This window comes from Salvelinus fontinalis, chromosome 8 (genome assembly GCF_029448725.1).
Source record: "Salvelinus fontinalis isolate EN_2023a chromosome 8, ASM2944872v1, whole genome shotgun sequence".
Taxonomy (NCBI): Eukaryota; Metazoa; Chordata; class Actinopteri; order Salmoniformes; family Salmonidae; genus Salvelinus; species Salvelinus fontinalis.
Window position 1 is genome coordinate 27,192,867 of NC_074672.1, and position 26,903 is coordinate 27,219,769.

General features: G+C 45.2%; 1 protein-coding gene across 6 annotated transcripts in view; it reads left to right on the forward strand.

Annotated features, from left to right (window-relative positions):
• LOC129860989 (IQ motif and SEC7 domain-containing protein 1-like) overlaps nt 1-26,390 on the forward strand; it is a 261,820-nt gene extending 235,430 nt beyond the window's left edge. For 5 of the 6 annotated variants that reach the window (XM_055931978.1, XM_055931979.1, XM_055931981.1 and 2 more), the window contains 8 exons: nt 230-372; nt 2,751-2,780; nt 17,048-17,173; nt 17,362-17,461; nt 19,263-19,424; nt 20,871-21,047; nt 22,993-23,042; nt 25,806-26,390. In XM_055931978.1, the coding sequence (XP_055787953.1) occupies nt 230-372; nt 2,751-2,780; nt 17,048-17,173; nt 17,362-17,461; nt 19,263-19,424; nt 20,871-21,047; nt 22,993-23,042; nt 25,806-26,330 (1,313 nt within the window). In that variant the 3' untranslated portion in view covers nt 26,331-26,390. The remainder of the gene's footprint in view (nt 1-229; nt 373-2,750; nt 2,781-17,047; nt 17,174-17,361; nt 17,462-19,262; nt 19,425-20,870; nt 21,048-22,992; nt 23,043-25,805) is intronic. The other variant, XM_055931983.1, reaches the window with a different exon arrangement.
• Nucleotides 26,391-26,903: the final 513 nt, after the last annotated feature.

Here is a 26,903-nt window from a genome sequence, read left to right on the forward strand (position 1 = left end):
ATCTATCGTGATGAGTGTCAGTAATGGGAAAACAACAATAAGTAATTGGTTAAGAGGGATTCATAATCTCACTCTACTTTCCCCTCTCAATGACAAGAACAAAGTGTGTGCATGAATTTGCGTGTGTGTGCGCCTGGGTCCATGCGTGGTGCGCCTGTGCGTGCATGCGTGTGTGTGACTCTGTCTCTGAGTGAGAGTGTGTGTAACCATTGTCTGCTCTCCTCCCCAGGGGTGGACGATGGGGAGGACATCCCCAGGGAGACTCTGGTAGGAATCTATGAGAGGATCAGGAAGAGGGAGCTGAAGACCAACGAGGACCATGTGTCTCAAGTCCAGAAGGTGGAGAAACTCATAGTGGGAAACAAAAAACCGGTGAGGAACTTAACTAAAACCCTTCTTCTACAGCACTTCTTGCAGAGCACTTGATCCAAGGCAGATGACGGAAATGCCCTTGGGTTTTACACTGGAAAGACTTGTCATCTTAATGAAATGTGCCACTCCATAGCACTACGATTAACCATTGTGTTCGGTTTGTCAAATACAGGCCAAAGACATGCATTTATCCATGGAGAGAGAGAGAGAGAGAGATAGTGTTGTGTCTTCACACATTTTCATATTTAAAGCTATCACCTCTTCTCCTACTGTTGGTGTGCAAACCCTCACAGAAAGAGGAGGGCTTCTGCAGTACTGTATTGGCAGTCCACTGGCAGCTGCAGGGTCCTGTGTCTGTAGTACTGGAGAGTAATGAGTCATGTCTGACTCTGAGACCTTCACACTGGTGACTTTAATACACCCACGGCCCTTGAGGTGTCAGCCACCTCATTTTACATTTTTGTCATTTAGCAGATGGTCTTATCCAGAGCGACTTACAGTTAGTGCATTCATCTTAAGAAAGCTGGGTGAGACAACCACAGTTCACAGTCCCAGTAAGTAAATTTTTCCTCAATAAAGGGACTCTGCTGTCCCAGCATCAGAGGGAAACTGGTTCCACCATTGGTGTGCCAGGACAGAGAAGAGCTTTGACTGGGCTGAGTGGGAGCTGACCTCTCGTAAGGGTGGGACGGCCAAGAGACCAGAGGTGGTGGAACGGAGTGCTCAGGTTGGGATGTAGGGTTTGAGTATAGCCTGAAGGTAGGGAGGGGCAGTTCCCCTTGCTGCTCTGTAAGTGAGCAACAGGGTCTTGTAGTGGATGTGAGCTTCGACTGGAAGCCAGTGGAGTGTGCGGATGAGCAGGTGACATGACATGGGAGAACTTGGGAAGGTTGCTGTGGCATTCTGGATAAGTTGCAGGGGTTTGATGGCACAAGTGGGAAGCCCAGCCTCTGCAGTCTAATGAAGAATGAACTCCCATAACCTTCCCTTACTTGGAGAGAGAGAGAGTTTGTTGATTGTTGTTCTTCTGTGTTACCAATGTGTCTCATTAATGCCTTAACACTTAATATAGTGAAGTACTGCATATAGTGAAGAAGCCTAGTCTGTACCTGTAGCCATGAATTACATTTCAGTCATGGAAAGATAGAGGGGAACAAGGCCTGAGATTCTCAGTGACCGCATGAATTTAAAGTTATTAAACCCGTATACCCCAGGAAGCTCCAGACGGACTGATTTTAGCATGATGATGGACTCCTTATATCTCCCAGTAGTGGAGCAGAAGGCGATCACTCTTTCACCACACGCTATAATGTAATGCAATGAAAAATTATCCCTCATCATCATTAAACAGCAGTATCGAAACCCTCAGAGAACCCACAGTACAGTGGAGAACCTGGACATTAAAATCCACATTAGACTTCCGTCCTATAACAATCTACAGGTAACTGCCAAAATAAAGGAAACACTTGAGTTTATACATACTGTATTGAAAGCAGGTTCCAGACAGGTGTGGTTCCTGAGTTAACTAAGCAATTAACATCCCATCATGCTTAGGGTCATAGTGTCTGTGTCTGTGTCAGTCACCAGATCTCAACCCAATGGAACACTTATGCAAGATTCTAGAGTGGCGCACGAGACAGAGTTTTCCACCACCGTCAACAAAACACCAAATTATGGAATTTCTCGTTGAAGAATGGAGTCACATCCCTCCAATATACTTCCAGACACTTGTAGAATCTATGCACTGAAGCTGTTCTGGGGGCTGTTTCTGTTGGTGTCCTTTATTTTGTCAGTTACCTGTATCTGTCCCACTGGTACTGTAGACCTGGAGGATTAGTTTTCACCTCTGTTGTTTAAACCAGTGTTTCCAGACCCTGGTCCTCGAGTACGCCCAACAGTACACATGTTTATATTAACCCTGGACAAGCACACCTGATTCAACTTATCATCAAGTCCTCAATGAGTTGAATGCGGTGTGGTTGTCAAGGGCTACAACAGAAACTGTGTATAGTTGGGGGTACTCAAGGACCAGGATTAGGAGACACTGGTTTAAACCACATCATTCAACTCATTACTGACTGTCAAATTACCTACAGGACAACTGCAATAGTGAGATTCTACTTTGAGGTTCTCATGAGGGTGGTTTGTACGTAGTGTAGATGGCTCATAAACACACAGCCAGACTAATCCTGAACCAGGCTGTAACCATACACCTTCAGAGGGAAGAGTCTGTATGACCCCATCAATGAGATGACCTATGAGATGCAATGTGACTAATGTGCTGCATTTATATGTAACATGATCTAGGTGATGTCCTGTATGCACATAAACAGTAATGAGGTTCTCTTTTTGATCTTCTCTCTGTCCTTTCAATGCAGATTGGATCTCTCCACCACGGTCTAGGATGTGTAAGTACATGTTCACAGTTTTCATGTAACCACCATGTAATCACTAGGGCTGTAGTGGTGACCGTATTACCGGCAGTCACGAGTCATGAAGGCAGTCAAATTCCACATGACCGTTTAGTCTCAGTACTTAGGCTTCTCCAAGCTCTGATACTGCTGATGGTCATTAGTAGCCTACCAAACATGCCAACTGCCTTGTACTCAACACTCTATTGTCCCTCTAATCACTCTGACATCAATGGAAATGAGATCATGTTGTACAACATTTCTATAGGCTATGCAATTGCGTGAGAAAACAGAATTATGGCCTCTATTAAAAAGAGGAGGAACCCATCAGCTTTCTATAGGCTAGGCCTACTATATTTATTTCTCAACTTTCCTAGTATTAAGCACATTGCTTGTCTTTACAACAGGAGTATCGCCTACCGGGCTGGCATGAAAAGGAACCACGGGAAAAGCATCCTCCATTCGCTATTTAAGTGCATGCAGTTGAAGTCGGAAGTTTACATACACCTTAGCCAAATACATTTAAACTCAGTTTTTCACAATTTTTAATCCAAGTAAAGATTCCCTGTCTTAGGTTAGTTAGGATCACCACTTTATTTTAAGAATGTGAAATGTCAGAATAATAGTAGAGAGAATGATTTATTTCAGCTTTTATTAAGTTTACATACACAAAATTAGTATTTGGTAGCATTGCCTTTAAATTGTTTAACTTGGGTCAAACATTTCGGGTAGCCTTCCACAAGCTTCCCACAATAAGTTGGGTGAATTTTGACCCATTCCTCCTGACAGAGCTGGTGTAACTGAGTCAGGTTTGTAGGCCTCCTTGCTCGCACATGCTTTTTCAGTTCTGCACACAAATTTTCTATAGGATTGAGGTCAGGGCTTTGTGATGGCCACTCCAATACCTTGACTTTGTTGTCCTTAACCTCTCTAGGCTAGATGGGATGCTACCGTCCCACCTGACCAGCATCCAGTGAAAGTGCAGGGCGCCAAATTCAAACTACAGAATTGTAAATATTTAACATTCTTGTTAATCCAGCCATGGTGTCAGATTTCAAAAAGGCTTTACGGCGAAAGCAAACCATGCGATTATCTGAGGACAGCACCCCATCAAACAAACACAGACCATCATATTTCATCCCGCCAGGCGCGACACAAAACTCAGAAATAACGATATAATTAATGCCTTACCTTTAAAGAGCTTCTTCTGTTGGTACTCCAATATGTCCCATAAACATCACAAATGGTCCTTTTGTTTGATTAATTCCATCGTTATATCTCCAAAATGTCCATTTATTTGGCGCGTTTGATCCAGAAAAACGCCGGTTCCAACTCACACAACATGACTACAAAATATCTAATAATCTACCTGTAATCTTTGTCCAAACATTTCAAACAACTTTCCAAATACAACTTTAGATATTTTTTTACGTAAATAATTGATAAAATTTAAGATGGGATAAACTGCGTTGAATAACGGATAAAAACAATGTGGAGCGAGCTTTCAGGTCGCGCATCCCAACCACAACATTACACTAGACTCGACCCTCGTTCTAAACCTCGTTTGACCCTACTTCTTCATTACACAAAGGAAAAACATCAACCAATTTCTAAAGACTGTTGACATCCAGTGGAAGCGATAGGAACTGCAAGCAAGTGCCTTAGAAATCTAGATCCACATAAAAAAAACATTGAAAAAAAATATATCCTGGATGGTTTGTCCTCGGGGTTTCGCCTGCCAAATAAGTTCTGTTATACTCACAGACATCAAGTTTTAGAAACTTCGGAGTGTTTTCTATCCAAATCTACTAATAATATGGATATCCTAGCTTCTGGGCCTGAGTAGCAGGCAGTTTACTTTGGGCATGCTTTTCATCCGGACGTGAAAATATCGCTCCCTAGCCTAGAGAGCTTAAGCCATTTTGCCACAACTTTGGAGGTATGCTTGGGGTCATTGCCCATTTGGAAGACCCATTTGTGTCACGCCCTGGCCTTAGTTATCTTTGTTTTCTTTATTGTTTTAGTTAGGTCAGGGTGTGACATGGGGGAAGTATGTGTTTTGTATTGTCTAGGTTTCTTTTGTATGTTTATGGGGCAGTGTTTAGTCTAGGTGTATGTATGTCTATGGTTGCCTAGATTGGTTCTCAATTAGAGACAGCTGTCTATCGTTGTCTCTGATTGGGAGCCATATTTAGGCAACCATAGTCATTAGGTAGTTTGTGGGTGATTGTCTATGTCTATGTTGCATGTTAGCACTTAGTTTGTATAGCTTCACGTTCGTCGGTTTATTGTTTTGATTAGTTTGTATAGTGTTCGTTTCGTTTTCGTCTTCGTCTGATAATGTCAGGTTTTGGCCAGGACTGTTCTGGTTTTTGTCACTAGATGTCCCCATTGCACCTTTTTTGAACCTTTTGTTTTTTCCTTGCTCTTTTATTGTTTGCACCTGTGTGTCGTTCCCTTGTTAGTATTTAAACCCTGTGTGTTCCTCAGTTCTTTGCTCAGTGTTTGTATGTTAGCACCCAGCCCCAGCCCAAGCCTTTTTGTGTGAAACATATAGTTCTCTTATTGGATTTTCCAGAGGTTCTCTGGTTTAGTTCTTGTGTATTTTTGAGTAGTCTTTTGAGGTTTGTTTTTCCCTGCTGTTTTTACCACTTTGTGGAGTTTCTTTGTATTTTGGAGGATATCCATTTTGTGCCCCTTGGCTTTATTTTGGACGTGGTGGATTTATATTCTTTGCCTGAAGATCTTGTCCTTTTATTAAATTATTTTCTCTAGTACTGCTGAGTCTGCCTCATCTTCTGGGTTCTGCCAACTATTAGTGACTGTTTCTCTCACCGGGTCCTGACAGAAACACTGAGCCATTATAATGAACCCAGAGGCAGCCAGTACCCAGGACTTTTTTCCCATGCTGTCCCACCACGAGGGGACTGTCCAACGTCACGAAGCTGCTCTGGTTCAGCAAGAGGCCTTACTGGCTGGACATTCTCAACTTCTGTCGGAGATGATGACTTCCATAAAGCAGATTTCTGATCAACTTTCCCCTGCAACCGCTTCTGCTCCAGTTCATCAGATTCAAGTGCCCGTGGCAGTTAACCTCCTGGCTGAACCTCGTCTGCCGCCTCCCCAACGGTTCTCAGGTGATCCGAGTGTTTGTAAGGGTTTTTTCACCCAATGTTCTCTCTCCTTCGAGCTGCAACCCTCGTTGTTTCCCACCGACCGGTCCAAGATAGCATATATCATCACCCTGCTGTCGGAAAAAGCCCTAGCCTGGGCTACTGCTGTGTGGGATGCCCAAAGTCACTGCTGTGCCAGCTACTCTACCTTTGCTGAAGAATTCAAGCGAGTATTTCAAGATCCCACCAGCGGTCCTGACTCAGCCAAACAGCTCCTAACTCTCCGCCAAGGTCGGCGCAGCGTGAAGGACTATGCCATCCAGTTCCGCACGGTGGCAGCAGCGAGTGGCTGGAACGACGAGGCGCTCACAGTGTGCTTTTTGAAGGGTCTTTCCGACACCATCCAAGAAGAATTGGCCACTCGTGAACCACCGGACAACCTCGAGTCCCTGATCAAGTTGGCTTCACGCATATACCAGCGTCTGAGAGAGAGAGAGCTCAACCGTAGATCTCTCACCCTAGCTCCTATCGGTCCCAGCTCCGAGTCTCCACCTTTATCCTCGCTGACTCCACCGGAACCCATGCAGGTTGGACGCATCTCCCAGGCTGAGAGAGACCGCCGGATGAGGGAGCGATGCTGTCTATATTGCGGCAAACCGGGCCATTTCCTCTCCACGTGTCCCGGGCTCCAGGGAAAACGCACTCTCCCGTGCAGGCCTGGGAGGACTGTAACGGGAAACATAACCTCCTCCCATCCATCCAACTCCCGCCTGCTCATTCCAGTTACCCTTTCCTGGGACAACCACGAGCTTCCCCTTCAAGCCTTGGTAGACTCTGGAGCCGCAGGTAACTTCATGGATGGTGTCTGGGCGAAGGAGAATGGCGTTCCCTCTGAACCTCCAAGTGACCCCATAAGGGTTACTACGTTGGATGGAAGCCCTTTGGGATCTGGACTTGTCACTCGTGTCACTACCCCCTTGCGACTTTCAGTTTCCCAACACCAGGAAGTGATGAACTTTCATCTGACCTCGTGTTCCGAGTTCCCTCTCGTCCTTGGATACCCCTGGCTTCACAGCCATAACCCTCACATCGACTGGTCTGTGGGCACTATCAAGCAGTGGGGTCCTACGTGCCAAGCCACTTGTATCTTCCCAAGTTCCCCGAGTTCCCCTCCCGAGTCTCTAGAATCCATCGACCTGTCCCGAGTTCCCGAGTGTTACCATGACCTCAAACTGGTATTTAGCAAACAGAGGGCCACCAAACTACCACCCCATAGAACTTACGATTGCCCCATCGACCTGTTTCCGGGCACCTGCCCCCCTAGGGGTCGGATCTTTTCCCTATCTCCTCCCGAACGAGCTGCTATGGATACCTACATCAAGGACGCTCTGGCAGCAGGCCTCATGCGTCCATCCACCTCGCCGGCAGGAGCAGGGTTTTTCTTTGTGGCCAAAAAAGACGGTGGATTACGTCCTTGCATCGACTACCGGGGACTTAATGCCATAACCGTCCGTAACCGCTACCCCTTATGGCCACAGCCTTTGAGCTGCTCCAGGAAGCAGTGGTCTTCACTAAGCTTGACCTACGGAACGCATACCATCTTGTGCGGATCAAACCCGGTGACGAGTGGAAGACCGCTTTCAACACGCCTACTGGTCACTACGAATACTTGGTGATGCCCTTCGGCCTGACCAACGCCCCGGCTGTGTTCCAAGCGCTCATAAACGATGTGCTTAGGGATATGCTTAACATTTTCGTGTTTATTTACTTGGATGACATCCTCATCTTTTCGAGCTCCCTTCAAGAACACACTAAGCATGTCAGACAAGTGCTCAAACGCCTCCTAGACAGCCATTTGTACGTTAAGCCGGAAAAGTGTGAATTCCATTCCTCTCGAGTACAATTCCTGGGATTTGTAGTGGAACCCGGTCGGATCCAGATGGACCCCAAGAAGGTAGGGGCGGTAGCGGATTGGCCCACCCCCAAGTCCGTTAAGGAAGTTCAGCGTTTCTTGGGCTTCACCAACTTTTACCGCAAGTTCATCAAGAACTTCAGCTCGGTGGCAGCCCCTCTCTCAGCTGTAACCAAGGGTGGCAACACAAGGTTTCTGTGGGGAAGAGAAGCTGAGATGGCCTTCCAAGGACTCAAGCAGCGCATCCTCTCTGCTCCCATCCTGACACTACCGACGGCGGATGAACCTTTTGTGGTGGAGGTAGACGCATCAGAGGTTGGTGTTGGAGCTGTCCTGTCTCAGAGGGGTGAAGACAAGAGGCTTCATCCTTGCGCCTTCTTCTCTCACCGGCTTACCCCGGCCAAGAGGAATTACGATGTGGGGGATCGTGAACTCCTAGCGGTTAAGATGGCATTGAAGGAATGGAGACACTGGCTCGAGGGGGCTTCTCAACCATTTCAAGTGCTTACGGACCACAAAAATCTGGAGTATATCCAGCAGGCGAAAAGGTTGAACTCCAGACAAGCTCGATGGTCTCTTTTCTTCAGCCGATTCCAGTTTATCCTCACCTATAAACCCGGATCGAAGAATCTCAAACCGGACGCCTTGTCACGAATCTACTCTCCTGCCATTCGAGAAGATACTGACATGACTGTCCTTCCTGCCGCTAAGATCGTGGCTCCAATCTCGTGGCAAGTGGAGGATACCGTGAAACAAGCTCAAGCCATCGAACCGGGTCCCGGAGGAGGTCCTGCCAATCGGTTGTTTGTTCCCAAGGCAGCAAGGTCCCAAGTCCTTCTGTGGGGGCACTCCTCTCGCCTCACCTGTCACCCGGGCGTAGGTCGCACCTTGGAGTTCATCCAGCGTAAGTTCTGGTGGCCCACCATAAAAGAAGACGTTGCCACTTTCGTCAAGGCCTGTTCCGTGTGCTGCCAGGGCAAATCTTCTCACCTCTGCCCTCAAGGACTCCTTCACCCTTTATCTATTCCCCACCGACCCTGGTCCCATATCTCGTTGGACTTTATTACTGGCCTTCCTCCGTCCCATGGTAATACTACTATCCTAGTCATCATCGACAGGTTTTCTAAGGCGGCCAGGTTTGTTCCCTTGACCAAATTACCTTCTGCCAAGGAAACGGCTGAGTTGGTGATTAACCATGTGTTCCGAGTCTTTGGCATTCCGCGAGATATGGTTTCCGACAGAGGTCCACAGTTCGCCTCTAGGTTTTGGAAGGCCTTCTGCCAACTCATAGGGGCTACGGCCAGTCTTTCTTCAGGGTACCATCCGGAGTCCAACGGCCAAACTGAGAGGATGAATCAAGAGCTGGAAACCACCCTCAGATGTATGGTCTCCAACAACCCATCCACATGGTCATCCTTCATTGTTTGGGCCGAGTACGCGCACAACACCTTGTGCTCCTCCTCCACTGGTATGTCCCCACACGAGTGTCAGTTTGGCTATGCTCCGCTATTGTTCCCGGACCAGGAGGCAGAAGTCAGAGTGCCTTCAGCCTTGAGGTTCATCAGACGCTGTCGGCTTACGTGGAAGAAGGCCCGTCTTAATCTTCTGCGTGCCTCACAGCAGTACCAGCGACAAGCCAACAGACGTCGCCGTCCCGGTCCTACCCTGTACCCCGGCCAGAGAGTATGGCTCTCAACAAAAGACTTACCGCTACGGGTGGAGTCTCGCAAGCTGTCCCAGAGATTCATCGGTCCCTTTAAGATTGCCAGGAGAGTCAATCCCGTTACTTTTCGCCTGCACTTACCCAGATCCCTTAAGATCAATCCAACATTTCACATTTCTTTATTAAAACCTGTTGTTTTTTCTCCCCTTATCCCGGCAGGCAGACCTCCCCCTCCGCCCCGTGTCACCGGAGGCCAGTCGGCTTATACCGTCCACCGGATACTGGATTCCCGCCGGGTGCAGCGGTCCTGGCAGTATCTGGTGGACTGGGAAGGCTACGGTCCCGAGGAGCGCTCCTGGGTTCCTGCCAAGGACATACTGGACCCTGACCTCATTCGTCAGTTCAGGGCCCTCCACCCTGAGAAGGCTGGTAGGAACGTCAGGAGCCGTTCCTAGGAGGGGGATTCTGTCAGGTTTTGGCCAGGACTGTTCTGGTTTTTGTCACTAGATGTCCCCATTGCACCTTTTTTGAACCTTTTGTTTTTTCCTTGCTCTTTTATTGTTTGCACCTGTGTGTCGTTCCCTTGTTAGTATTTAAACCCTGTGTGTTCCTCAGTTCTTTGCTCAGTGTTTGTATGTTAGCACCCAGCCCCAGCCCAAGCCTTTTTGTGTGAAACATATAGTTCTCTTATTGGATTTTCCAGAGGTTCTCTGGTTTAGTTCTTGTGTATTTTTGAGTAGTCTTTTGGGGTTTGTTTTTCCCTGCTGTTTTTACCACTTTGTGGAGTTTCTTTGTATTTTGGAGGATATCCATTTTGTGCCCCTTGGCTTTATTTTGGACGTGGTGGATTTATATTCTTTGCCTGAAGATCTTGTCCTTTTATTAAATTATTTTCTCTAGTACTGCTGAGTCTGCCTCATCTTCTGGGTTCTGCCAACTATTAGTGACTGTTTCTCTCACCGGGTCCTGACAGATAATAAAGAAGATGTATTCATTTCACTCTGCGCCTTGGTCCTCTTCTCTTCCACGTTACGACGATCGTGACAATTTGCAACCAAGCTTTAACTTCCTCACTTATGTCTTGAGATGTTGCTTCAATATATCCACATCATTTTCCATCCTCATGATGCCATCTATTTTGTGAAGTGCACCAGTCCCTCGTGCAGCAAAGCACCCCCACAACATGATGCTGCCACCCCCGTGCTTCACGGTTGGGATAGTGTTCTCCGGCTTGCAAGCCTCCCCCTTTTTTCCAAACATAATGATGGTCATTATGGCCAAACAGTTCTATTTTTGGTTCATCAGACAATAGGACATTTCTCCAAAAGGTACGATTTTTGTCCCCATGTGCAGTTGCAAACCGTAGTCTGTCGATATAGGACTCATTTTACTGTGGATATAGATACTTTTGTACCTGTTTCCTCCAGCATTTTCACAAGGTCCTTTGCTGTTGTTCTGGGATTGATTTGCATTTTACGCACCAAAGTACGTTCATCTCTAAGAGACAGAACGCGTCCCCTTTCTGAGCGGTATGACGGCTGCGTGGTCTCATAGTGTTTATACTTGCGTACTATTGTTTGTACATATGAACGTGGTACCTTCAGGCATTTGGAAATTGCTCCCAAGGATGAACCAGACTTGTGGAGGTCTACAATTTTTTTCTGAGGTCTTGGCTGATTTCTTTTCATTTTCACATGATGTCGAGCAAAGAGGCACTGAGTTGGAAGGTAGAAATACATCCACAGGTACACCTCCAATTGACTCAAATGATGTCAATTAGCCTATCAGAAGCTTCTAAAGCCATGACATCATTTTCTGGAATATTCCAAGCTGTTTAAAGGCACAGTCAATTTAGTGTATGTTAACTTCTGACCCACTGGAATTGTGATACAGTGAATTATAAGTGAAATAATCTGTCTGTAAACGATTGTTGTAAAAATTACTTGTGTCATGCACAAAGTAGATGTCCTAACCGACTTGCCAAAGCTATAGTTTGTTAACAAGAAATTTGTGGAGTGGTTGAAAAACAAGTTTTAATGACTCCAACCTGTGTATGTAGATGACATGTATTTTTTCCGCTGCCCCTGTTTCGAGACAGGTGCATGATAAATCAAAACAAATGTCATACATATATTATTTAGTATAGGTAAAGACAAGATTTGCGGTCAGTTTTGATAATGGTGTTTTCCCACTAATGGAACATTTGCACTTATAGCCTACTGCCGTGTTCGCATTGCTGCACTTATAATGTGAAGAAATATCCTAATAGTTTATCAGCCACACTAAAGATGTGATACTAGTGTATTAGTTTGGGATCTAGCATATCCCCCACTGTCCCAGACTATGTTTGGAATATTCATTTCTTGCCCAGAATAGAATAGGTCAACTTTTGTACTATGGGGGATAGTAGATTGACGTAGGCTAGTGTTTTTGCTGTTCATTAGTCATCTTGTTGGCTGACGAAAAGTGAATGTGGACAGTTCTTCCAATGTCTTCAATATGCACCTCGGAATTGGGTAAGGACACGCGCAGTTGCGTTCCTGATGTGTCTGTCTTCACTTGTAGCCTGTGAGAAAGACCCGATCACGTGATGGAGAGCCATGTGAGTGAGAGGTGCTTCGGACCGTAGCACTCAGGGAGAAGGGCACAACGCAGCACTCTGGGCCAAGGGCACAATGGCCACTGGCCACAAAAGACATGGATTTTTTTAGGGTGCATTACGGCCACACAAAAAGGATGCCGCCGTGAATTTCGAGGCATTAAGTGCTTGTCAAATTGTGAATGCGAGACTGATGAAGTGTGTACAGCCTGAGCAAAAAAACAAAGCAGAGCTCATACCTTTTCAAGTGACTTTTTTCCCCAAAAAAGAGTCGCATCATGTAGCCTTACTACGTATAGCCCAACGTTTGTAGAACTACTAAAGTTACAATAATAACTCTAAATTACGCATATACAGTAGGAGTACCTATTTCTTTGTTAACCGCTCAACACAGAATATCACTCCCTCAAATCGTTTGGAGAAAATATCCTTTCTATTTTATTCAGCTATGTTCAATTGTATTCTTCAGACTATAAAATAATATAAAATAAAGCCACGAAATTCTAAGTAAATCTTGTCTGATAAACAAACTAGTGTAGCCCACAGCCATTTGGCATAGCCAGATCAGGACCTAACATAAGGACAACTCAGAGTATGTTATTCTGTTCTTCTGAAATAGACTACATTTTATTCATATCATGCTTCTTTAGACCTGTCTTAAATAATGGATTTATTGTGAAGGTGTAGGCTAAATTAAATAGATTTATTAGACTTTTTAAAAATGTAGATGTTCCAAAGGTCTGCATCAGGGGCTTGTAGGCTATGTGTGGAAGCCAGGAGATGCTAAATGTGTTTATGTTAATTAATGGGCAATTACTGTGAGACCGACATTTATTTGTTTGACAATCCCCGGCTGAAGAAATTTTGTGACCGCCACAGCCCTAGTAACGACCATATATACTCAGCAAAAAAATAAACGTCCCTTTTTCATGACCCTGTCTTTCAAAGATAATTCGTAAAAATCCAAATAACTTCACAGATCTTCATTGTAAAGGGTTTAAATACTGTGTCCCATGCTTGTTCAATGAACCATAAACAATTGATGAACATGCACCTGTGGAACGGTCGTTAAGACACTAACAGCTTACAGACGGTAGGCAATTAAGGTCACAGTTATGAAAACTTAGGACACTAAAGAGGCCTTTCTACTGACTCTGAAAACACCAAAAGAAAGATGCCCAGGGTCCCTGCTCATCTGCGTGAATGTGCCTTATGCATGCTGCAAGGAGGCATGAGGACTGCAGATATGGCCAGGGAAATGAATTGCAATGTCCGTACTGTGAGATGCCTATGACGGCACTACAGGGAGACAGGGCGGACAGCTGATCGTCCTCGCAGTGGCAGACTACGTGTAACAACACCTGCACAGGATCGGTACATCCGAACATCACACCTGCGAGACAGGTACAGGATGGCAACAACAACTGCTCAAGTTACACCAGGAACGCACAATCCCTCCATTAGTGCTCAGACTGTCCGCAATAGGCTGAGAGAGGCTGGACTGAGGGCTTGTAGGCCTGTTGTAAGGCAGGTCCTCACCAGACATCACCGGCAACAATGTCACCTATGGGCACAAACCCACCGTTGCTGGACCAGATAGGACTGGCAAAAAGAGCTCTTCACTGACAAGTTGCTGTTTTGTCTCACCAGGGTTGATGGTCGGATTCGCGTTTATCGTCGAAAGAATGAGCTTTACACGGAGGCCTGTACTCTGGAGCGGAATCGATTTGGAGGTGGAGGGTCCGTCATGGTCTGGGGCGGTGTGTCACAGCATCATCGGATTGAGCTTGTTGTCATTGCAGGCAATCTCAATGCTGTGCGTTACAGGGAAGACATCCTCCTCCCTCATGTGGTACCCGTCCTGTAGGCTCATCCTGACATGACTCTAGCATGACAATGCCACCAGACATACTGCTCGTTCTGTGCGTGATTTCCTGCAAGACAGGAATGTCAGTGTTCTGCCATGGCTAGCGAAGAGCCCGGATCTCAATCCCATTGAGTACGTCTGGAACCTATTTTAAATCGGAGGGCTAGGGCCATTTCCCCCCAGAAATGTCCGGGAACTTGCAGATGCCTTGGAAGAGTGGGGTAACATCTCAAAGCAAGAACTGGCAAATCTGGTGCAGTCCATGAGGAGATACACTACAGTACTTAATGCAGCTGGTGGCCACATCAGATACTGACTGTTACTTTTGATTTTGACCACCCCTTTGTTCAGGGACACATTATTCAATTTCTGTTATTCACATGTCTGTGGAACTTGTTCAGTTTATGTCTCAGTTGTTGAATCTTGTTATGTTCATACAAATATTTACACATGTTAAGTTTGCTGAAAATAAACGCAGTTGACAGTGAGAGGACGTTTCTTTTCTTTCTTTTTCTTTTCTTTTTTTCCTCACCCACAATTTATATGTAAGTCAGGGCTATGCATGTACAGTCAGCTCCATCATTATTGGCACCCTTGATGAAGATGAGCAACAAAGACTGTATAAAATAAATAATACAAATGCTGAACTATATTGTATGCTCAAAAAAAAAATATTCTATTATTTTATACTAATACAATTGCTATGAGATTGGGGTAAAAATTATTGGAACCCCTGTTTTCAATACTCCAACGCCCTCGCCTTGCGAAGATAACGACACTGAGCCTTTTTCTAAAATGTTGTTTAAAGATTGGAGAACACATTTGGAGGGATCTTAGATCATTCCTCCATACAGAATTCCTCCATACAGAATCTGCTCTTATGAACTGCCCTCTTCAATTCAAGCCACAGGTTTTCAATGGGATTCAAGTCCAGCGATGAGATGAGCAATTGTATTAGTATAAAAAAAATATATTTTCTAACTTTTTTAGCATACAACTTTTCTAGCTCAGTATTTGAATTATTTATGTTATACAGTCTTTTTTTGCTCATCTTCATCAAGGGTGCCAATAATGATGGCCCTGACTGTACTTGTATTTAGTGTTAGGTCTAAACTACCATCACCCGGTCTTACTGTATCAGGATGCCTAAAATCATCCAAGTCCTGTGGATACTTGTTGTTTCAGACTACTTTAGTTGGATTAAGGGTCTACTTTCCCCTGAAAGCCCACACCTATTACTGAGATGAGCAGGATCTCTTTTGATGCTCCTGTAGACAGAGTCAACACATATAAATTCCTAGGTGCTAGTGAGCTGCAGTGTTTACTGACTGTATGCTGAGCCAGGCATATATAACGGCCAGGAATAGACCAGACAGATGCCACGCGCATGCACACACACACACACACACACACACACACACACACACACACACACACACACACACACACACAGACAGAGGGCATTTGTTAGAGTGGGTATTATTAGTCAGGAATGTTTTAGGGGTGAGAAGTGCTGAGAGATTGTTCTGAATATATTTAGGAGAATAATAAACGATGTAACTTCTGTAACCTATATGCTTGCAGGCTTCTGTTCTACAGCCATTACACTGTTTACATAATCATATTATTCTACATTACACTGTTTACGTAATCACATTATTCTACATGACACTGCCATTACACTGTTTACATAATCATATTATTCTACATTACACTGTTTACATAATCATATTATTCTACATTACACTGTTTACATAATCATATTATTCTACATTACACTGTTAATGTAATCATATTATTCTACATTACACTGTTTACGTAATCATATTATTCTACATGACACTGGCATTACACTGTTTACATAATCATATTATTCTACATTACACTGTTTACATAATCATATTATTCTACATGACACTGTTTACATAATCATATTATTCTACATTACACTGTTTACGTAATCACATTATTCTACATGACACTGTTTACATAATCATATTATTCTACATTACACTGTTTACATAATCACATTATTCTACATGACACTGTTTACATAATCATATTATTCTACATGACACTGTTTACATAATCATATTATTCTACATGACACTGGCATTACACTGTTTACATAATCATATTATTCTACATTACACTGTTTACATAATCATATTATTCTACATTACACTGTTAATGTAATCATATTATTCTACATTACACTGTTTACATAATCATATTATTCTACATTACACTGTTTACATAATCATATTATTCTACATGACACTGTTTACATAATCATATTATTCTACATTACACTGCCATTACACTGTTTACATAATCATATTATTCTACATGACACTGTTTACATAATCATATTATTCTACATTACACTGTTAATGTAATCATATTATTCTACATTACACTGTTTACGTAATCACATTATTCTACATGACACTGTTTACATAATCATATTATTCTACATGACACTGCCATTACACTGTTTACATAATCCTATTATTCTACATTACACTGTTGACATAATCATATTATTCTACAGGAAAATGATTTACCAGCTCCTGCTTTTCATGAATTTTCATTGGATGAATCAGACCGTTTTAATTTGCTGGTATTAAACTTTTATGAGCACATTGTTTGAGGGAATAAATGACAGATGTGTTTTGGTCTAAGGGAACCTAGTCTAATTACTCTGTGTCCCCCTGACTCCCAAACAAACTAGGGTGGTGAAAGCACCTCTCCAAACGACAATGAATACATTAGGATGAATAATGTAACAAGGAGAAACAGCAGCACCAGGGGGTTTATAGCACACTATTCAGACATCATTAAAAGCTGTTTCCTTTGCACTCCTCACACTAAATCATCCTAAAATGGAGGCTCATAGTTTCCGTTTTTATTTCCCTGTTGGCATAGCTGAGGGTGTGTGCGTGTGTGCGTGCATATATCTGAGTGTGTGCATTTCTAATATGACCCCAAAATATAACTGTTTTTAAGGAGTAAAAACTGTTCTATTTTGGGGTCATATTTATTTGTGGCCTGAGCTCAGTGCCTGACCTCTGAGTGTTAGGGAGTAATGTTGTTGTTTTGGCTTCTAGGTCCTGTCCCTGCCCCATCGCAGGCTGGTCTGCTACTGCCGGCTGTTTGAAGTGCCGGACCCCAACAAGCTCCAGAAGCTGGGCCTGCACCAGCGGGAGATCTTCCTGTTTAATGATCTTCTGGTGGTACGTCTCCTTCCTTTCTCCTATCCTGTCCTAAATATGATCATTCTAGCCTCACAGCAACAACAATGATCCAGTCTTTTTAGTTTAAACCTCTGTCTAAACTTTTTTAAATTCTCTCTCTTTCTTGCCCCCACAGTATAACTTGTGTATTTGGCTGTGTGTTTGTTTGTGTGTTTATTTGGGTGCAGGTGACAAAGATTTTCCAGAAGAAGAAGAACTCTGTGACATACAGCTTCAGGCAGTCTTTCTCTCTGTATGGGATGCAGGTTCTGATGTTTGAGAACCAGCGTAAGTGGCACAGACCTCTCACTCCCAATTCACCATCTCCCCAATGTGTTAGCCTAGCATGCTTAAAGTGCATTCGGAAAGTATTCAGACCCTTGACCTTTTCCAGCCTTATTCTAAAAGTGATTAAATTGTTTTTTCTCATCAATCTACACACAATAACCCATAATAACAGAGCAAAAACTGGATTTTTTCATTTTTAGCACATTTCGAAAAAATGTAAACTTAAATATCACATTTACATAAGTATTCAGACCCTTTACTCAGTAATTTGTTGAAGCACCTTTGGCAGCGATGACCGCCTCGAGTCTTCTTGGGTGTGACGTTAAAAGCTTGGCTCACCTGTATTTGGAGAGTTTCTCCCATTCTTCCCTGCAGATCTTCTCAAGCTCTAATAGGTTGGATGGGGAGCATCGTTGTACAGCTATTTTCAGGTCTCTCCAGAGATGTTCGATTGGGTTCAAGTCTGGGCTCTGGCTGAGCCACTCAAAGATATTCAGAGACTTGTCACAAAGCCACTCCTGCGTTGTCTTGGCTGTGTGCTTCATTGTCCTGTTGGAAGGTGAACCTTTGACCCAGTCTGAGGTCCTGACCGCTTTGGAGCAGGTTTTCATCAAGGGTCTCTCTGTACTTTGCTCCATTCATCTTTCACTCGGTCCTGACTAGTCTCCCAGTCCCTGAAAAACATCCCAACAGCATGATGCTGCCACCGTCATGCTTCATTGTAGGGATGGTGCCATGTTTCCTCCAGACGTAACGCTCGGCATTCAGGCCAAAGAGTTCAATCTTGGTTTCATCAGACTGTTTTCTTATGGTCAGAGTCCTTTAAGTGCCTTTTGGCAAACTCTAAATGAGCTGTCATTTGCCTTTTACTGAGGAGTGGCCTCCGTCTGGCCACTCTACCATAAAGGCCTGATTGGTGGAGTGCTGCAGAGATGGTTGTCCCTCTGGAAGTTTCTCCAATCTCCTCAGAGGAACTGAGCTCTGTCAGAGTGACCATGGGGTTCTTGGTCACCTCCCTGACCAAGGCCCTTCTACCCCAATTGCTCAGTTTGGCCTGGCGTACAGCTCTAGGAAGAGTCTTGGTGGTTCCAAACTTCTTCGATTTAAGATTGATGGAGGCCACTGTGTGCTTGGGGACCTTCAATGCTGCAGACATTTTTTGGTACCCTTCCCCAAATCTGTGCCTCAACACAATCTATCTCGGAGCTCTACGGACAATTCCTTCAACCTCATGGCTTGTTTTTTTTCTCTGACATGCACTGTCAACTGTGGGATCTTAAATAGACAGGTGTGTGCCATTCCAAATCATGTCTAATCAGTTGAATTTACCACAGGTGGACTACAATCAAGTTGTAGAAACTTCTCAAGGATGATCAATGGAAACAGGATGCACCTGAGCTCAATTTCGAGTCTCATAGCAAAGGATCTGAATACTATCTATTTTTTAATTTGCAAAAATATCTAAAAACCTGTTTTAACTTTGTCATTATGGGGTATTGTGTGTAGATTGAAAACAATATATACTTTAATACATTTTAGAATAAGGCTTTAAAGTAACAAAATGTGGAAAAAGTTCACTGGTCTGAATACTTTCTGAATGCACTGTATATAGTACATCCCACTGGGTTTAATTTACCACAGAAATACATCTAACCGTCCTGTGATGATGGAATGAGACACTGTTTATACTTTCAAAACATCAGACAGATTTTCGGAACGTGTTCTTTTAAACTTCATCTGTGGTCGATGGACCTAGTTTTAAAGGTCTCTCTCTAGCTCGCTTGCTCTCTCTCTTGTCCAGATTACGGGAATGGAATCAAGCTTACATCAGCCATACCAGGTGCCGACATCAAAGTCCTCATCAACTTTAACGCGCCCAACCCCCAGGACCGCAAGAAGTTTACTGACGACCTGCGAGAGTCCATCGCCGAGGTCCAGGAAATGGAGAAATACAGGATAGAGTGTGAGCAGACATTTTAGCTCTTCCGCTGTCCACCTCCCTCCCTCACTCCCTCCCTCCCTCTGTCCGCCCCTCCCCCCCTCCCTAGCCGCCGTGGGTCATGTAAACTCAGTGAAATAGAGGCAGAGAGGGCCTCATGGTCCTCATTACTAATTCACTGTTTATGAGGAGGACTGTTTACAGAGTTCACAGGATGGCTATCAGGATGAGGACTATTTATAGAGTTCACAGGATGGCTATCAGGATGAGGACAATTTATAGAGTTCACAGGATGGCTACCAGGAGGAGGATTATTTATAGAGTTCACAGGATGGCTATCAGGATGAGGACTATTTATAGAGTTCACAGGATGGCTATCAGGATGAGGACTATTTATAGAGTTCACAGGATGGCTATCAGGATGAGGACAATTTATAGAGTTCACAGGATGGCTACCAGGAGGAGGATTATTTATAGAGTTCACAGGATGGCTATCAGGATGAGGACTATTTATAGAGTTCACAGGATGGCTATCAGGATGAGGACTATTTATAGAGTTCACAGGATGGCTATCAGGATGAGGACTATTTATAGAGTTCACAGGATGGCTACCAGGAGGAGGACTATTTATAGAGTTCACAGGATGGCTATCAGGATGAGGACTATTTATAGAGTTCACAGGATGGCTACCAGGATGAGGACTATTTATAGAGTTCACAGGATGGCTACCAGGATGAGGACTATTTATAGAGTTCACAGGATGGCTACCAGGATGAGGACTATTTATAGAGTTCACAGGATGGCTACCAGGATGAGGACTATTTATAGAGTTCACAGGATGGCTATCAGGATGAGGACTATTTATAGAGTTCACAGGATGGCTACCAGGATGAGGACTATTTATAGAGTTCACAGGATGGCTACCAGGATGAGGACTATTTATAGAGTTCACAGGATGGCTACCAGGATGAAGACTGTGTTTGTGGGATTCATCAAAGGGAAACACACAGAACACTATTTTTAAGAACCAGTCAAACGTCCAAAAGGATTTAGATGCACTAACAATGCAGCATTTAATTACTACGTATATGCAATAGTTACCGAATGTATACTAATAGTCTATGAGAAAATAAGGCATGTGCCAGTGATGAAATTATATGAGATAATGTAGAACTATTGTGAGTCTGAAAGCTAGCACTGAAACAAAGACACACTACACACTCCTCACCTTACTCTCTCCCTATTTACCTCCTTACTGTTCTACATTTGTACACACTGTACATAGATTTTTCTATTGTGTTATTGACTGTACATTTGTTTATGTGTAACTCTGTGTTGTTGCTTTTGTCGCACTGCTTTGCTTTATCTTGGCCAGGTCGCAGTTAATGAGTACTTGTTCTCAACTGGCCTACCTGGTTAAATAAAGGTGAATTGTTTTTAAATAATAATAATGTGTATGTTGATATACAGCTGAGCTGGAGAAGCAGAAAGGGGTGGTGAGGCCCAGTATGTCCCAGAGCTCTGGGCTGAAGAAGGAGGCTGGCAACGGCAACATGAACCGTGCCAGTCTGGACGACACCTACACCATGGGCGAGGGCCTGAAGAGGAGCGCCCTCAGCAGCTCCCTCCGCGACCTCTCCGAAGCAGGTAAGGTCAAAGGTCATCATTGTGTTCACCAGAGGGTCCTTTCCTGGGAGAGACCCTCTGTTTTGTTACCTCCTTACTGGTCCTATAGTGATATAACTCAGAGCATCCAACATTATGTTTTAGAGCACCATGCATTAATTAATGTCAGACTTCTCGCCTCCTCCCCTAAGTTGTATTGATGATCAATCAAACCATTATTCCACTGAGATGTTCCTATGAAATAACTAAAAGGCATACTATACCTGCGCAGGGTGAGACTCCACAGGATCATTGAGCTTAAGGTCTTTTGTAAGTTTAGTCCCAAGATGATTTTCTGATACTGGTGCCCTACCTCAATGTGAAATAGTATTATCATAACCTGGAATATGAAACGAGAAGTAGGTGAGTGCCATAGAAAAATACAAGTTTCTAAATGAATAAGCTATTTGGTATGATATTATCTATAGGCCTACTTTAGAAGATTTGCCTGTTCACTGAAAAGTGATATTGAAGGATGGCTCTCTTCCCTGTATCTGAATCCAAATATACTTTATATCTCAATGAACACCTTTGATTTTTGCACCTTTACGTGTCACATTCTCATTCTTAAATCCCTATTGTTTCTCAAAACATTTCATGACGAGCTTTGCTTGTTATATGTTCAATTAATCTACCATTTATTCACTCACCCTACCAGTCATTCTTCCATTGCTGTGATTCAACCCCACTGAACTCAATGGGGATATGTTCTCATACAATAACTGACAAAAGATGAGATTTGGTTCCAAAATGACAACAAACATCTCATTGTCATGAATATCAGTACTTCACATAGCATCTCTGACTCGAATGCGCAGCACCTTGAGGACATGTCATTCATTCCAGATCTCACTTATGTTAAGACATCATGGTAACGTCATGAAATCCATATAGGAGTTCTACAGTCCTACTGTATCTCACATTGGGAAGTATTTGCTCTGTTTCCATTGTCATGTTGGATACTGTACTGAAATACTGATATGATAAGGTTAGTCAGTGCTGAAGTCAATAGAACAACATAGCGTATCCACCCTCCTGTGTGTGTGTGTATGGTTAAGCCCTAACTGTCTAATCGCAGGATGTGGCATGATAGTGTGGTCATTTCCTGTGTTTTTTTCTTTTCTCGTTATTCTCCATCTCATTATGTACTTCCTGATATTTCCATTCCCATTGGGTTTTCTCCTTTCTCCATATGTTGAGACTGTTCCTGTATCCATTGGCTGAGCCTCTAACAGTGGCAAACCGCTCTGTTTGCCTTTGGGCCTTTTTTGTATTTGCTCGTACATCTCATGTGCAACAGCCATTGTATTGCTTTTGATGTTCCTCCGTGACTGTCACTGCCATTGGCTCTCTTCAAAGCCAGTTGTGACCTGCCCTTATGACAATCTACATCTTGTGACAACATTAAATCCCTGTTGTCACATTTTATCAGGACCATTTTTTTTAAAACACTGGATAATCTTCACTAGTTGTAGAGTGTAGTTTGCTAAAGGCTTTGTAGTTATGCAGATGTCCTCAGCTTATTGTTACAAAAATTATTTCCTTGTCCTTTTAAGTTTGAGCCCATGCCGGAGATTCGTTCTAGCATCCCTTGAGTGTTTTAGAAAGCTTATTATCAGAAATCTAGGATATATAATATGAATAGTGTAGAAGTACACAGACCAAATGTTTGTCTTTATCTCTGAACAAAGCTGCAAAAGTAATGGACTTAACTTTGCCACAGTAATACCTACCTATCAACCAGTTCCCCACATTCTTCCTGACCCCCTGATCTCACCTCAGCCCAGATTTATCTCAGCTTCCAGTGTACTACTCACAACCCCTGCGCTGCCCCCTAGGGGAGAGGAGGGCTGCCTAAACCTCTGTAGTTGATCCAGGAGTGCTGTCCTATCCATCTCTAATCTGTGGTATTGCATGTCTCGGGCAGGCAAGCGTGGGCGCCGCAGCAGTGCAGGATCACTAGACAGCAATATGGAAGTAAGTTGGAAGCAGCTGGTATCCAAGCTACTCTCTATGTGATGATGTGCACTGTCAAAACACTCCGTAAATTTTTTTTGGTCTTGCACCCCCCTCTGCTTCATAGACTCTCAGTTCATTTAGTGTTATGATCATTTTTTTTTCTCTCGGATGCCTTTTAACAACCTGCCTGCCTCGGTTCGTGTGCATGCATGGGCTGCCTGCCTCTGAACCTGGCCTTGTCTAGATGGGAGACATTTCTTGTTTTGGTCATGTGGCCAGTTTGCCCTTTTTCTTGAAACAAGCATGACTCTACTACTATTCTCCCTCAGTCCCCCCCTCCCTCCGTCCCTCCCTCCCTCACCCCCTCCCTCCCTCTGATCCCTGTGTCGTCATCGTACCCCCAACCCCTCCCCCAGCTGTTTGTTGTGCTCCATTCAGCCATGTCCAGACCCGCAGTTTTACTTTGCTTTGGGGTTCTATTACCAAAGTCAGGGGTGCCAGTGAATACCTGTTGTAGCACCTACTCTCCCCCCAGTGTTATGTAACCCTAAAGCCCCTCTCCTGTCCCCTGGTCCCTCTCCTGTCCCCTGGTTCCTCTCTCTCACCACCCTGGTCTCTCTCCTGTCCCCTGGTTCCTCTCTCTGACCACCCTGGTCCCTCTACTGTCCCCTGGTTCCTCCTGTCCCCTGGTTCCTTTCTCTCACCACCCTGGTCCCTCTACTGTCCCCTGGTTCCTCTCTCTCACCACCCTGGCTCCTCTCCTGTCCCCTGGTTCCTTTCTCTCACCACCCTGGTCCCTCTACTGTCCCCTGGTTCCTCTCTCTCACCACCCTGGTCCCTCTCCTGTCCCCTGGTTCCTCCTGTCCCCTGGTTCCTTTCTCTCACCACCCTGGTCCCTCTACTGTCCCCTGGTTCCTCTCTCTCACCACCATGGTCCCTCTCCTGTCCCCTGGTTCCTTTCTCTCACCACCATGGTCCCTCTCCTGTCCCCTGGTTCCTCTCTCTCACCACCCTGGTCCCTCTCCTGTCCCCTGGTTCCTTTCTCTCACCACCATGGTCCCTCTCCTGTCCCCTGGTTCCTCTCTCTCACCACCCTGGTCCCTCTCCTGTCCTCTGGTTCCTTTCTCTCACCACCATGGTCCCTCTCTCTCACCACCCTGGTCCCTCTCCTGTCCCCTGGTTCCTTTCTCTCACCACCCTGGTCCCTCTACTGTCCCCTGGTTCCTTTCTCTCACCACCCTGGTCCCTCTACTGTCCCCTGGTTCCTCTCTCTCACCACCATGGTCCCTCTCCTGTCCCCTGGTTCCTCTCTCTCACCACCCTGGTCCCTCTCCTGTCCCCTGGTTCCTTTCTCTCACCACCCTGGTCCCTCTACTGTCCCCTGGTTCCTTTCTCTCACCACCCTGGTCCCTCTACTGTCCCCTGGTTCCTCTCTCTCACCACCATGGTCCCTCTCCTGTCCCCTGGTTCCTTTCTCTCACCACCATGGTCCCTCTCCTGTCCCCTGGTTCCTTTCTCTCACCACCCTGGTCCCTCTACTGTCCCCTGGTTCCTCTCTCTCACCACCATGGTCCCTCTCCTGTCCCCTGGTTCCTTTCTCTCACCACCATGGTCCCTCTCCTGTCCCCTGGTTCCTTTCTCTCACCACCCTGGTCCCTCTACTGTCCCCTGGTTCCTCCTGTTCCCTGGTTCCTCTCTCTCACCACCCTGGTCCCTCTCCTGTCCCCTGGTTCCTCTCTCTCACCACCCTGGTCCCTCTCCTGTCCCCTGGTTCCTCTCTCTCACCACCCTGGTCTCTCTCCTGTCCCCTGGTTCCTCTCTCTCACCACCCTGGTTTCTCTCCTGTCCCCTGGTTCCTCTCTCTCACCACCCTGGTCCCTCTCCTGTCCCCTGCCTGTCCTATGGAAAGAAAGCCCAGAGAGATTAGAAGCTCAGGGAGGTAGGTTATTTTACAGCAGTATCTCTACAATATCTCACTATCAGAACTCTTATCAATGGGCTGTTTTACACACAATATGAAATAGTCAATATGAAAGATGTGGATTTCATTCATCATCATTTATTCATTCCATGTGTTCTTGTGTTGGTTTTAGAGTCTGGGGACCCTTAAAATGTCATTACACTTTCAAATAAATCTATAGGGTCTCTTTACAACCTTGGAGAGAGCACGCACCAAATGAAGGGCTTCTAAAATGTGGATGAATTACATAAAGGATAGAGTTGGAACTAGAACAGGGGAGAAGTAAACATAGTTCTTCTAAAATGTGCATACATTCCTCCTCTACCTCCTCTGCATGTGGATCCTCTGCCTCCATTGTTTTTAACCATTTGCATGTGGGACTCTGTGCAGGTTTGGAAGGCGTTCAACAATATGAATATGTATAGGCCTGTATAGTTTTGATGCATCTATTATGAAGGTTCAGTTTTCAAATCTCACAGACACGTTGAACAGATTTGACACATTATGTTAGAGTTTGAGGTTTGTTTTGAAATGTAGGTTTCTTCATTTGTAACATTGTCAAGAGTGGGCATAACACTAATATTACCATTAATTATTTGTCTGTCCACCATAATGAGATGGCATTTTAGTTCATTTTTTTGCATGCTCTGTCTGTAACGTTGTGCAACTTGCTGTTGAATATACAGGCAATTTGCCCCATTTCCATGATGGGGTACCGTAGCCTAAATGATGGTAGTTTAGACTAGTAGGAGGTACCGTGTGAATGTCCAGTTGTATTAAAGGTACGGATAGATATGATGTCCCCTTCTTCTCTCCCACAGGGGTCCATCATTAGCAGCCCCCACACACGCCGGAGAGCCACAACCCCCCGAAGTGAGGGCCCGCCTCGGGGCCACCCCACCATCCCCAACTCCTCCTCCCTCCTCGGGTCGCTCTTCGGCAGCAAGCGGGCAAAGCCTTCATCCCAGAGCCATCCTCCTCTTCCTCCACCCGGTCACCCCACCCTCATCTCCCACACGCCCCATCCGTCCAACCTCCACCACACAGCCCAGCAGGTAGCCCAGGCCCAGCTCCACCACTCCCAGTACTGCCAGCAGAACCCCCCTCCCTACCACCACCAGCACCACTACCACCCCCCGCCCCACACACAGTACCACCAGCACCCGGCAGCATACGCATCCTCCTCCCACTCACACCAACACCCGCTTGTACCACAGCACAGTCACAGCACCCACGGCCATCATGCCTCACACTCCCAGCATGCCCTTCACCACCACAGTCAGCAGCAGAGCCCGGCACCCGGCGGGTCCAAACCCAAGCACAGTGGCATCAGCACCGTGGTGTGACGAGAGAGAGAGAGAGAGAGAGAGAGAGAGAGAGAGAGAGAGAGAGAGAGAGAGAGAGAGAGAGAGAGAGAGAGAGAGAGAGAGAGAGAGAGAGAGAGAGAGAGAGAGAGAGAGAGAGAGAGAGAGAGAGAGAGAGAGAGAGAGAGAGAGAGAGAGAGAGAGAGAGAGAGAGAGAGAGAGAGAGAGAGAGAGAGAGAGAGAGAGAGAGAGAGAGAGAGAGACCCTCGTTCACCAATGGGACAGAGGGTATACTGTCCATGGCCTTTCCACTACTGTGGTTGAGATGGACCTCTGGCAGTCACCTGTATCCCCTCCCTATTTCAGCATCTCACCAATATGCAGGTTGGAAATCAGACTCAATTCCTCCACTAAGGGCCACGGCTCGAACCCTAGAGTGGGGGCCTCTTTCTTTCTGTCAGGGGTTGAGAGAGGAGGCGTTTTGTACGGGGAAACCCTTTCCCTCCTAATCCCTGTGAACTCACACCAAACCCGGCTGTGACGGCTGAAGAGAACCGTGCATCTCTGTAGGCCGCTCTACATTGCTCTGTTCTTTCAATAGCCTGTCTTCCCTTC